This window comes from Etheostoma spectabile, chromosome 15 (genome assembly GCF_008692095.1).
Source record: "Etheostoma spectabile isolate EspeVRDwgs_2016 chromosome 15, UIUC_Espe_1.0, whole genome shotgun sequence".
In the NCBI taxonomy this organism is placed as follows: Eukaryota; Metazoa; Chordata; class Actinopteri; order Perciformes; family Percidae; genus Etheostoma; species Etheostoma spectabile.
The window spans coordinates 3,533,185-3,545,202 of record NC_045747.1 but is presented as its reverse complement, the minus strand read 5'-3'; the positions used below and the strand labels follow the sequence as shown (position 1 = coordinate 3,545,202).

Below are 12,018 nucleotides of genomic sequence, written 5' to 3'. Positions count from 1 at the left end.
GTGCTTTGTTTGGCAGTGGCTTTGAGTCAGATGAGGAGCTTCCTCCTGCCTTTCCTCTCCGTAGCAGCAGACCGGCCTACAGCCTGCCTGACTCTGATGGTTACCACAGCCACGGTACACACACAATACGCCTTTGTCCCGTTTTGATTCTCTCACGATACATGGGTGCCTATTCGGTTTGCATTGCGATTTTAATTTATTGCCATTCTAGAAGTATTGTGAATCGATAGTACTGAGTATTACGATTTTCTTTTCCTTCTTTAAGAAAAACAAAAGTTGAATAACACACTTCTGGAGACAATACATCATGAGACATTTCTTTGTTTTCTAAGATAAATACACATCACATGTCAGACAATTAGTCAATTATTCGTGAAGAAGTACATAACAAGTATTTTCTGCATTTTCTGCTTTCAATCTATTTTGCTGAAACGATGATGCAGTTGCTGTCGGCGGTACCGCTCAAACAGAAAATATTTTTTTAATAAAAAGTTGATTCTGGGGGGAAAAAAACAGTTACTAAAAATCGACGTAAAAAACACGATACATACTATTTTTTTCCCCCACCACTAACACACGCACACACACACACACACACACACACACACACAACACAACACACACACACACACAACACACACACACACACACACACACACACATACACAGCAGTGTACTAAAGTGTCAGTATTGCTCACAAGTGTGTGTCTGTGTGTGTGTGTGTGTGTGTGTGTATGTGTGTGTGTGTGTGTGTGTGTGGGTGTGGTGTGTGTGTGGGGTGTGTGTGTGTGGGGGTTAATTCCCAGTTTAGAACAATTTTGCCGTTTTGTACTTGCAGGCATCACAGTTCTTGAGTTTTGGCTTCATTGTATCAGCTCAGTTTATTTACTGGACTAACATAAAAAGAGGAGACAACACGCAACAACACACACACCACACACACACACACATACACAGAGAAACATATCATAAACTTTACAACATGCATATATTAATGATAAGAATATTTTAAGCATTTAGCAAGTGTTTAAATGCATTGTATTTGCAGTCAAGGTTAGATATGAGTCCTGTTGTTAAACTAGTAAATACAGCGGCAGCTTATTTCAGTTAAATAGTTATAGTTTCTGGTTATTGAAGGCGCTGAACATTATGTGTGACAGCCATGTTTAAAGCTCTGCTGTCTGTCTCTGTCCGGTAGATTCAGATGCGTTCAGTGACGGTCAGACTCAGAGAGGAATGGACCGCTACCTGGACAGTCTGTTTGACCCTGTGCTGTCAGACAGCAGCATCGTGAGTACTGACCAGAAACATCACATCCTAACCATACTTTCCCTCTTGCTCTGAAAATACATTAGCGTGGTAATGATAACTTGACTAATCGTTTAGTCTGTTTAATCAGCCAATAGACATACCAAGCTGGTGTAGAGACTGAATTAAAGACACACAGCAAGTTTCCATCATGTATGTTTTCTTCAAACTTCAAGAAAGAAGGGTTTCGGTACAGTGTTAAACCTCAAACGGTGCATCCTGGGAAGTCTTCTAGTATGCTAATCCTGTTTTTTTTTTTTTAAAGCTTGTGCTCCCATATAGCTCACTTCGAAGAGTTGGCACCCATATATAGAGGTTTACTCCTCAACGCAGCAGGCCCGGGGTTTGACTCGGACCTGCGGCCCTTTGCTGCATGTCCTTCCCCTTCTCTCTCCCTATTCATGTCTTCAGCTGTCCTGTGAAAAATAAAGGCCAAAAATGGCCACAAAAATAAAGCTTAATTTAATGAGTTTAGTGAACTCTCACCAGTACATTCGTTTTACAGGCTAAGCAACCGCAGCCTTGCATAAAACTGTCACGTCATGCTGTCTCCACCTGATCTGCCATCTGAGTGTGAATGGAGTGGAGGGTTGATAGATGGATGGAACACGTGATCCACGTCTTCTGTTTTTGTATGAATGGAGCAGACAAGAGGGGTGATTGAGTTACTGAGTGACCTACCGTATATGACCACAACAGCAGGCAGCGCACATGCACAGCTCTGTGGGGGATGCCTGTTCTGTTAACGGCTTCACATTTTGTGAATTTGGTAAAACAAAACAAAAAAGCAAGAGGCCCCGTCTTTGGGAGGGAACAGGAAGAAAGTCAGTCAGTGCAGGTATGTTTTGGGTGTTGACTCTATTTCACATTAGAACAACTAATGTCCATAATTGGTGATTTGGAACAAGCAAATGCAAAATGCAAAAACAGAGGCTACTTGAGACTCTTGATGTTAAGATTTTCCGACGTCTTTTTTTTCATGATCAGCTGTCAATCAAACTGCCTCCGTGGTAACATTAGACCATTTTGTTGGATATTTTATTTATTAGGATTGAGGTTTTGCATGTGAAACTTTATTCTTTGCCTCATCTGTGACTTGACCTTCTTGTGATGAGACAGTACGCTTTGTTATGATGCAGAAAATATTGTTGGAGACTTTTTTTTTTTTTTGGCTTTCTGAATTTTGTGTGTGCTGGAGCTTTTCCTCCAGTGTGTACGGTACTTCCTGCAGAGTATTCAGTTCCTACAGCTTTACTGGTTCTCACATAGAGTCTGAATCCACCAATACAATACACTACTTCTCTTACATACACACTCACACTTCTTACCCAACTCTTCATGTCTCTCAAACTCCACTTTCTCAACATCTCCAACCGTCCTTTTCCATCTGCTGAATCTTGTGGCCTGTTTCTCTCTGGCTACCAGGACATGGAAAAAACTGGAAGTTTGTCAGCAAGGATGAAGGGAGGAGGAGGTATAGGCATCCCAGGAGGAGGAAGAGGAGAGGGGGAGAGTCAGACGTCCCCCAGCCGACCTTATCCACCAGGAATACATCCTGGAGGTAAACAAACGTCTTACCCTGGATTTCCACCAACTGCGGAACAGCTGCGGATTGGCTTTGCTGTGTGTCGTCTCCGCCGTCCATCAACTCCCACCAGGTCCGGATTTGTTGCGTAACTGCTGCGGCCATGACTGACAGCTGTAGTGACGAGGACCCACGAGATCTCGCGAATTCCCATGGAATATAACCACAAAACCAACAGTTTGTTTCCATCCAGAGGCGTAGAGGGGAAACAACTCTGTAGTACATTAGTATAGTACAGGACAGTAAGTTCAGCACAGTAACAAAATAAAACATCCGGTTCATTTTCAAAATAAAATACATCGTGCCCACAGCAGATCATATTTCCTTGCACTACACCTTGAAAACACAGCACAGAGTTGTTTCCGCTCTACTCCTCTGGATGGAAACAAACTGTTGTTGGTTTAGTGGTTCTATTCTACATAAATTTGCGAGATCTCGTGGGTCCTCATGACAGCCATTTCGCAACAAATCCGGACCCGGTGTGTGTTGACGGACGGTCGAGCACGGAGCCGATATGCAGCGGAGCCGATCCGCAGTTGTTCAGCAGTTGGTGGAAATCCAGGGTTAGTGTGTGTGTATGTTAGTTATATCTAGTGGAAGTGTAGATTGTCCAAAGTTTTCCATTACATTTGTGTTTATGTTATTTAGTTTTGTTACTTTCCTCTGTGTCAAACCGCATGTTGTCACCGACTTTACAGTTTTCTTACTCTTTTCATTTTTTGGACCATTGTTTTTCATTCCACCCAATTCTTCTTTTGTCCTGCCGCTAAAGCCTCTTTCTCATTTTTTCTCTCTCACAACTGATATCAATATATCACTTTTTTCTAAGTTAATTCTAAGTCGGCATTTGTCTGAGAGTGCTAAATAAATTAGATAAATAGCCCCCTTAATGCTGGAAACACTGCCAAGGTTTATGTTATGTTATGGGGTATTCTGTTTTCAACCTTTAGTTCCTTGGCAAAGTACACATGGAACAACCAAACAACAGAAGAAAAAAAAATTGGGCTAGTTCCTCAGTGACACTGAACAGGACTGAGGTGTAAAGGTTCAGGTGTACAGTTCATCAACCTCAATTAGTCGCTTAGAGCAGTCTAACCTCATGGATAATGCATGGACAGCCATTCACTGTAACCACAGATGACTGCCTTAGTCTCTGTAAAGTATAGAGCAGCTGTGGCTCGCCTATCAATCATGAGGGTTGGTAGTTCGATCCCTGCCCCTAGAGTCCCATGTCGAAGTGCCCTTGGGCAATACGCTGAGCCACGAGTTGCCCTCAATGCTGGGCCATCGGAGTGTAAATGTGTGTGAGTGTTTAACTCATGAGCAGGTGGCACCTTGTACGGCAGCCTCGGCCACAGTGTGTAAACGTGTGTGAATGGTGAATGGTTCCTGTACTGTGTAAAGCGCTGCATAGTCGTTAAGACTAGAAAAGCGCTACATAAAAACACTCCATTCACATTTATGTTCATAGGCCTCTGTCCCTCTCATTCCCTCTCTTGCTACACATAATGTTTTTTATCCAACACACCAACTGGGCTGTTTTGTGTATGATTGTCTCTCTCTGTGGCTGTAATCATTTTTATGTCGCCCATTATACTGTAACACCGACAGCATGCTGAACTCTGAGTATGTTAACTACTTATTAATCCAAGGCATCTCTCCCTGTTGGACAAGTTGCAGCAGAGAGAACAACAGCAGTGAAGACAGTGACAAAAAGAAAAGGGGATGAAGGAAACTACAGCCTTTTAGTTTATTTAAGACATCTCATTTTCGGTTTGATAGATAGTTTACTAATACTTTGAACAACTGTATTAAAACATGGTGTTTTGGACCTAAACTTGCAAATATAATATCTTACATAATTAAAATTATTAATTTTTAAACAACATAACATAACAACTTGTCTGGACATAAGCAGGAGGTATTTCTTTAAATTACTAGGCCAGTGTAAACCTGTTCTAGTTAACTCTGGTGTTGTCTTCTCGCCAACCTGCAATCTTTTGTTTTTCTGAGTCCAAATTTAAAATGAAAAACCTTTTATCAAGGTTATGATCATCTTTTTCGACCCTTTTGTGTATTTTTCCCCAATGTTTTTGTCAGTTTTTCAATGTTTGTTGACTTTTTCTGAGCCTTTTGATTTTTTTGTGGATTTTTCGCACATTTTTGTCGATTTGTTCATCATTTTTTTCACATTTTTGTCACTTTTTTTTTTTTTTACATTTGTCACAAAAAAGTTCTTTTATCAAATATAAGTTTCTCTAAATGCTATAAAATTTAAAAAAAAAGCACAAAAACAATTTCAATGAAAGTAGTGAAGTGATTATTTATTTAGCTTGTGAGGAGCGTTGTTGGGGACCATCCAAATTACTTTTTTGGACAATTTGTTTGAGAGAAACCCAAATTTCTGATATAGAAACTTTTTGAAAAGGGGTCAAATTTGACCCAAAGACAACAGGAGGGTTAAACTAGCAAATAAACAAATGTTTATATCAACAAAAAATTCTAACATGCTGATATTTAGCAGGTATATCGGTAAATTGCAGATCACATTGTCCGGTCTTGTCTGCCCTGGATGAAAATAAGAATTAAGTCAATTTCACACTGAGTCCTGGAACCAGGACTGGTCCTAACCCTTACCCTGTTCCCTGACCTGTCGCTCTCCAAGCTGTGCCAGTGCTTCCAGTAGCAGGAGGAATGATGCCACCAATCCCCACCATGCCAATCCCCTCCCACCACCATCACCATGAACAGCACCAACAACAGCAGCAGCAGCAGGAACCTCCACAACAACCACCACAATACCACCAATACAACCTTCCCAAACACACCTACAACCAGCAGACTTCTCCTACCGTCACTTCTCCCACGCGTGTAGCGCTCACCCCATCACCCACTCGCGCCCCCGCTGCTGATAGAGATAATGTAGCATCCCATGTTACTGGCGGCACCGGTCTGCCGGGGGTGCCCTCGCTCCCTGCCACGCCTGTGGTTCCAGGCTTGCCTGTGATGACAGGTGTGCCAGGTACAATGCTCAGATGTGCGTTCCAGCATGTTTGGCCTGAAGCTTGTGGGCATGGTGGAGTTACAATTCAATTCATGTCAGATAAAAGCCATTTGTTTTTGTTTTTTTACATATCTTGCATTTCATTGTGAGGTTGTAAAGTTCCTCTGTGTGGTTTGTTTGAAGTGGAGGAGTCTATTGGGTCTTTTGCAGTGAACTGTGTGTGATTTGAGTGTTTTTCTACAACAAAATCATCTTGGCTACATGGTGTCCATGCTTACGTTTACTTCTCTAGGATCGGAGCAGACAGTACTGACTCAACAGCAACAGGCCATCATCAACCAGCAAGCCATCATTCTGGTGTGTCACATATCCTACTTCCTGACCACTGTGATATTGCTGTTGGTGTATTTGTCTTAGTTGTTACATAAAATACAATATATGGTAACATATTGTTGGGCTTGTTAAATGTTAAAATTTGATTCTATGCAGCGTTTATACTTGATAACACATTAGTAGCTACACACGCTTTAGAACATCCACATAAAATCAAATGAGAAATAAAACGAAGGGTATACATTAGCATGAAGGTATACTGCTTTGTGTGTGTGTGTGTTGCAGGCCCAGCAGATGACCTTACAGGCCATTGCAATCCAGCAGCAGATGTTGTCCTCTTTTCCCCCCGCTGCCCCGGCGCCCCAGTCACCGCCCTCACAGCATCACACACACTTGCCACAACACTCTCACAGAACCAGCCCTGTGAGTAAACACACACACACTAAGTCTAGCTAGCTCTCTGTATTTACCCTGCAGAGATCTGAATAAAGGTTAATTATAGTCTTCATAAATCTACTGGAGTTTAAAATGCCAACCCAAAGGAAGCCCAAGGCAATGGATATCCAACCTAAATGAGTGAAATCCAGCATGCCAGCATGTATGCAAATCAATATCGCCTTGCAATCCAAACTTACTCAGCTGTAACACGTCCTGTTTTTTTCTACAGACCAAAGAGAGTGAAGAGTCGCCGTACAAGCCTGCTGCGGTTCAGCGAAAAATGAGTATGTTTTACACTCTCAGGGTCCATTGAACCGCAGATTTGCTGTGTGGTGTGAGTGCCGTGATTACAGTGCAGCTTCATGCCCCATGCTCTTGTAGCCGGGTTCTCTGAATCTAAAGGTGGCTCAAGTACTCCAAAAGGAGAAGAAAGAAATATGTTGATTCATTGTGGCTTTGTGATTTGGCTTTGGAAAGCCCACTGCATCAAATTGAAAATGTGGGATTGAGTACAGGAAGTCAATAAAAATGGGGGGGGGAGGGCTAATGCTTAGGCGTTAAGACACCAACTATGAACCCCCTTTCCCTGGTTTGAATCGGACTAGGGACCTTTGGTGCTTTGTTTGTATCGTTTTCTCTCCATTTTTTCAATCTCTCCACTCCACTCTCCACATCTCTCCACTTTCACTGTCTGATGTCGACGGCATGAAATGCCGGCCCTTCCCACCCTAAATTTAAAAATGTTTCATACTAAAGTGTTTGTTTTTATTGAAATGCTAGTACTGATTTGATATAATTCTACATTTCCGTATAGAACTAATTCCAAAAATAAATCCAACAGCTGTTGAATAATTTGGTAAACCTCTGGACTTCATCTAATAGAAAGTGACATTACAGGTCCAACCCGTGGCCCCCCTCCTGGCGACGTGGTCCGATCCACCACGAGTAACACGGAGCGCATCGATCCCAGCCACGATATCAAAGACATCATCAAACAGCACCAGCCAGCTGACACAACAACTTCTACTGGTCCTGCAACACAAAGGTAACCCACTCACGATGATCCTTATCTAAATATAGATACTAATAATAGTCTTTTGTTTGTCTACTTATTTATGTGTGTTAGGAAAGATAATGGGAAGCTGTTTGCGAAGAAGTCAGACCCGCATGATGAAGCTATGGAGATCCTTAAAGATCAGATTACAAACCCACCCCAACCGGTACCCAACTCTGCACCTACCACACACATAGATACAAGCAAGCAAGTACAAACTAAAATTAAATCTGTAATAGCTAACCTTTTTTTGTGTGTCAGACTCAAAGGAAGCCTCCACCCTTGCAACGTAAAGAAGAGGGAGGAGTTAAGGTTTCCAAGACGAGTCAAGTCTCCAAGTCTCGCCCTGCAGGGGGAACTAGCTCCAACATAAGCCCTGCCCCTCCTGCAGGTGAACTTTTTACACACTAATGTGACATCAATCCACAGCAATAAACAGCAGAATGATAGAAAGTTCTACTCAATGCAGTGTATGACAATTACGTGTGTGTGTGTTTGTGTGTGTGTCTGCCTGTGTCCAGTCTCTAGAGAGTTGCCAGTAGAGGAGGAGATCATTCAGACTCAACTCCACAGCAGGACCAGTGATGAATATTACACATACTCCAACGTCCCCTGGAAACTCTACATGAGGAAAGAGGTGTGTTTCTTTGTTACCAGCCATGACAGCAATGCTAGTAGCAATTTTGCATTGTGTGTGTGTGTGTGTGTGTGTCATCGTGGCCAAATCTGGTCCTGGTGTCACCTACTTTAGCGGGAACTATTGCAGAGGCGGTTTTGAGAAGATCGCCATGTGTTTTTATTTCTGTTTATCTGACATATATAGATCTACTTGACAACATTAGTGCTATAAGTGTAAATCCTGTTTATGAGTTAAGGAAATATTTCCATTATTGATCTTTGTCTGTACAGGTTTTCTATCCTAAAGAGACCTTCAACAGTCCACTGGTTCTGGACCTGATCTTCAGACAGGTTGATTTAAGTATTCATTACTCATTTACATTTACTTGTTTCTTCATTTATTTTATATTAGTGAATTTGTTTATTCAGGTTTAGTTTTCTAGTTTAACAGAGCCTTGTTTATGGTAATAATTCTAACAGTTAACACGGTAATGATTTATTGAAAATAGAAGGCTAAAAGTAGAGATTTATTTATAGATTCCAGCATTATATTTATTATTAAAGAGTACATCAAATACACTTTAGGTATTGTGGTCTTGGATTTTGCTTTAATGCTAATACTAATTCACAACAGGAATAAATGAACCCAAAATGATTTCCACTTTAGCAGCTTATTCCTGAATTTGTTCTGCAGGTTGTACATGACACCCTCTCAGACGCCTGCATTCGTATCACCCAGGAGGAGAGACAGAAGATGAAAGCTTTATTTGGTATGAATAAATCCCATACCCCAAAATGACTTCACTCTGTGATATAACGGCTCAATGACCCTAGACAGAATACTAATCTACATTTACAGTATGCAAAGATTTTGAAGACTTTTCACTCTGGATTTGGTATCTTAAACACCCTCGTTCCTTTTTGTCTTTGACAGCTGAGAACAACGTGGATCAGCTGTCCACAACGCATGATGAGAATATGAAGAAGAAAGTAGTCGCCGTGGCCAGAGACTCGTGGGATATATACTTCTCCCGTCTCTTCCCAGCCTCTGTGAGTTCTTGTCTCTTTCTTGGTGTATGTGAGTTTAACTGAAAAGGGCAACAATTCTCACTCTGAATATGATAAATCCAAAGCAACCTTCTTCCTTTACTTGGTTTTACAGGCTCTTGCTTGAGTTTTATTTGTGCCTGTGTTCAGTTTCATTTTATTTGTTTATATGTGTCTGTATGTCTGTATATGGGTGTGTGTGTGTGTGTGTGTGTGTGTGTGTGTGTGTGTGTGTGTGTGTGTGTGTGTGTGTGTGTGTGTGTGTGTGTGTGTGTGTGTGTGTGTGTGTGTGTGTGTCTGTGTGTCTGTGTGTCTGTGTGTTCCAGGGCAGTGTGGGGACAGGAGTGCAGGTGTTGTCTGTGTCTCATAAAGGCATCAAGCTGCTGAAGATGGTGAGGAGCAGCTCAGCTGCTCCAGACTACTTCAGAGTGCTGAGGCCTTACAGGTGAGCCTCATAGACTGTGGACACACATGGACATAGTGTGTGTGTGTGTGTGTGTGTGTGAGAGAAATGTCAGCCATAGCTCATCAATGTTTCCACCTTTGACAGCCTTCACGCCTTTATTGGAATAGCTGTTGACAAATATCAAATACGAGAAGAAGTGATAGTTGTCTAAATGCGACTGTGTTCTTCTGGAAACTTTTCTCTCACTCCAGGAATAGTCAGACCTGTCGCTGACCTTTTTCAACTGACTGTGTCAAGTGCCCCAGTGATTTAACCTGTGATTTATCTTTCTTTGTAATTTAATTGACTTCTTGGTTTTTGCATATCCCTTCCTGCTCAGCTACTCGGACATCCTGTTTCTGTCGATTCCGTCTAAGAACATGCTAGAGTTCAACCTGACCAACGAGAAGCTGATCCTGTTCTCGGCCAAGGCCCCACAGGTCAAACACATGATCGACTACTTCCTCACAGAGCTTAAGAAGGTCAGTGTGTGTGTGTGTGTGTGTGTGTGTGTGTGTGTGTGTGTGTGTGTGTGTGTGTGTGTGTGTGTGTGTGTGTGTGTGTGTAATTTGCTTGAGGAGGAGTTTTGATATTACAAACACGTTATCTGTTTAAGTGTTCATGCTGGTCAGACTAAAAAAGTGTTCTAAACTTAAAAATATATATGATATATTTTTGTTTATAGAGCCATAAGTGTATGTTGCTAAACAGATATTGAGACCAATAATTACAAGCGTTATATTTATGCACAAAAGCATTATTTTTCAGAGGAAGGAAAAAAAAGTGCAATAAAAAGGCAATAAGGTTTAGACATAAAACTATTGGCATAACGGATTAAAACAAAACAGGTAAAATAATGCTAAAATAGAAACATAAAATAAAATGTTATTATGACAAAATAATGCAAACAATGATAGAATAATCCAACAATACATTTTTTTAACCATTTTAACCATAATTCATGTTATTTCTGCATTTAATTCAAATGCAACTGTAGAGGCTAAGCCCAAGCTTCAAGCCCCTGAGGTGCCTTGTAGAGTAATTGATGCACCTTTCACCATTGGTTCTATTTATTTAATGAGCTATAAGTTAATAGTCCAGACAAATTATGCTTTCATGTATGCTTATGTGGTGTTGTTGTGCGTCCGGGTGTGTGTGTGTTGCTGTGTGGTCAAAAACTGTATGTGCCTCTGGTTTGCACCCAAGGAACCAAAGATTGGTTCCTATTTACTGTATACTAAGGGCACTATTTGGCTCTTACAGCAACCATGATTGTTTTATGTGGCTCTCTGTCTCTGTCATATTACAACAAGTTACTCCCACAAAATAACACCAGCAAACACATGGATGTAAACTAGGAATCACACAGACACAGAGGAATGGGATTTTGCAGCATGTCTATGTGAACATGTCACATCTCTGTTAGGACTCGGAGTACGTGGTGGCGGTGAGGAACTTCATTACTGAGGACAGGAGTCTGCTCAGCTTCCACAAAGGAGACATCATCAGACTGCAACACATGGATGGGTTGGAGGCCGGTGAGACGCACACACTCGAAAACACTCACACACACAGAGTAATGGCACATTGATATGTTTTTAGACCTGCTTTCTGCTTCTGTGAGCCATGTACAGTATGTATCTGCTTCTCTGTGCTTCATGCCCCATCCGTGTGTGTGTGTGTGTGTGTGTGCGCTCGTGTGTGTGTTTGCGTGCGTCCATCTGTGTGCATATGTATGTGTGTGTTCAGGCAAACGTTACGGCTGCATAGTGAGGAAGAAGGTCATGCTTCTGGAGGAGTTAAAGAGAGACACTCCTGAGTTTGGTGGGTTTGGCATCCTGGTGGGATCTGTTATGTGTATGTTTGCTGATTTTTTTTTTTTACCGTTTGGTTTGGGTGTTTTTTTTTTAAAATAGAGCCTAAACTTCTACGTTCTGGCTTTTGCCAAGATTGAGAATTTGCGACTTTTGCCTTAAATGCTGAAAAACATGAAGTGAATATTTTGAGGTTTTGTGCTTTAGGTAAGACCCAACAGAACATTTGAAGACATCATCTTAGTTTTTTTTGTTTTGCAAGCAACAGTTTTTGTTTGTAACACTTTCTACTTTGTAACACTGTTTTTCCGTGTTTGCAAATTAACTTCTCCGTTTTTTTGTTATCTGGCGTTTGTGTGTGTGTGTGTGTGT

The 12,018-nt window shown here is 41.5% G+C and overlaps 1 protein-coding gene across 1 annotated transcript in view; it reads left to right on the top strand.

Annotated features, from left to right (window-relative positions):
- Window positions 1-12,018, top strand: part of myo15aa (myosin XVAa) — a 45,504-nt gene that overhangs the window by 27,382 nt on the left and 6,104 nt on the right. Inside the window, exons 32-49 of the mRNA XM_032537836.1 lie at window positions 2-114; window positions 1,199-1,290; window positions 2,734-2,869; window positions 5,559-5,915; window positions 6,190-6,254; window positions 6,516-6,653; window positions 6,898-6,952; window positions 7,566-7,713; window positions 7,795-7,888; window positions 7,984-8,113; window positions 8,244-8,359; window positions 8,632-8,691; window positions 9,035-9,110; window positions 9,275-9,390; window positions 9,714-9,832; window positions 10,173-10,314; window positions 11,259-11,370; window positions 11,582-11,656. Coding sequence (XP_032393727.1) covers window positions 2-114; window positions 1,199-1,290; window positions 2,734-2,869; window positions 5,559-5,915; window positions 6,190-6,254; window positions 6,516-6,653; window positions 6,898-6,952; window positions 7,566-7,713; window positions 7,795-7,888; window positions 7,984-8,113; window positions 8,244-8,359; window positions 8,632-8,691; window positions 9,035-9,110; window positions 9,275-9,390; window positions 9,714-9,832; window positions 10,173-10,314; window positions 11,259-11,370; window positions 11,582-11,656 — 2,144 coding nt within the window. The remainder of the gene's footprint in view (window position 1; window positions 115-1,198; window positions 1,291-2,733; window positions 2,870-5,558; window positions 5,916-6,189; window positions 6,255-6,515; window positions 6,654-6,897; window positions 6,953-7,565; window positions 7,714-7,794; window positions 7,889-7,983; window positions 8,114-8,243; window positions 8,360-8,631; window positions 8,692-9,034; window positions 9,111-9,274; window positions 9,391-9,713; window positions 9,833-10,172; window positions 10,315-11,258; window positions 11,371-11,581; window positions 11,657-12,018) is intronic.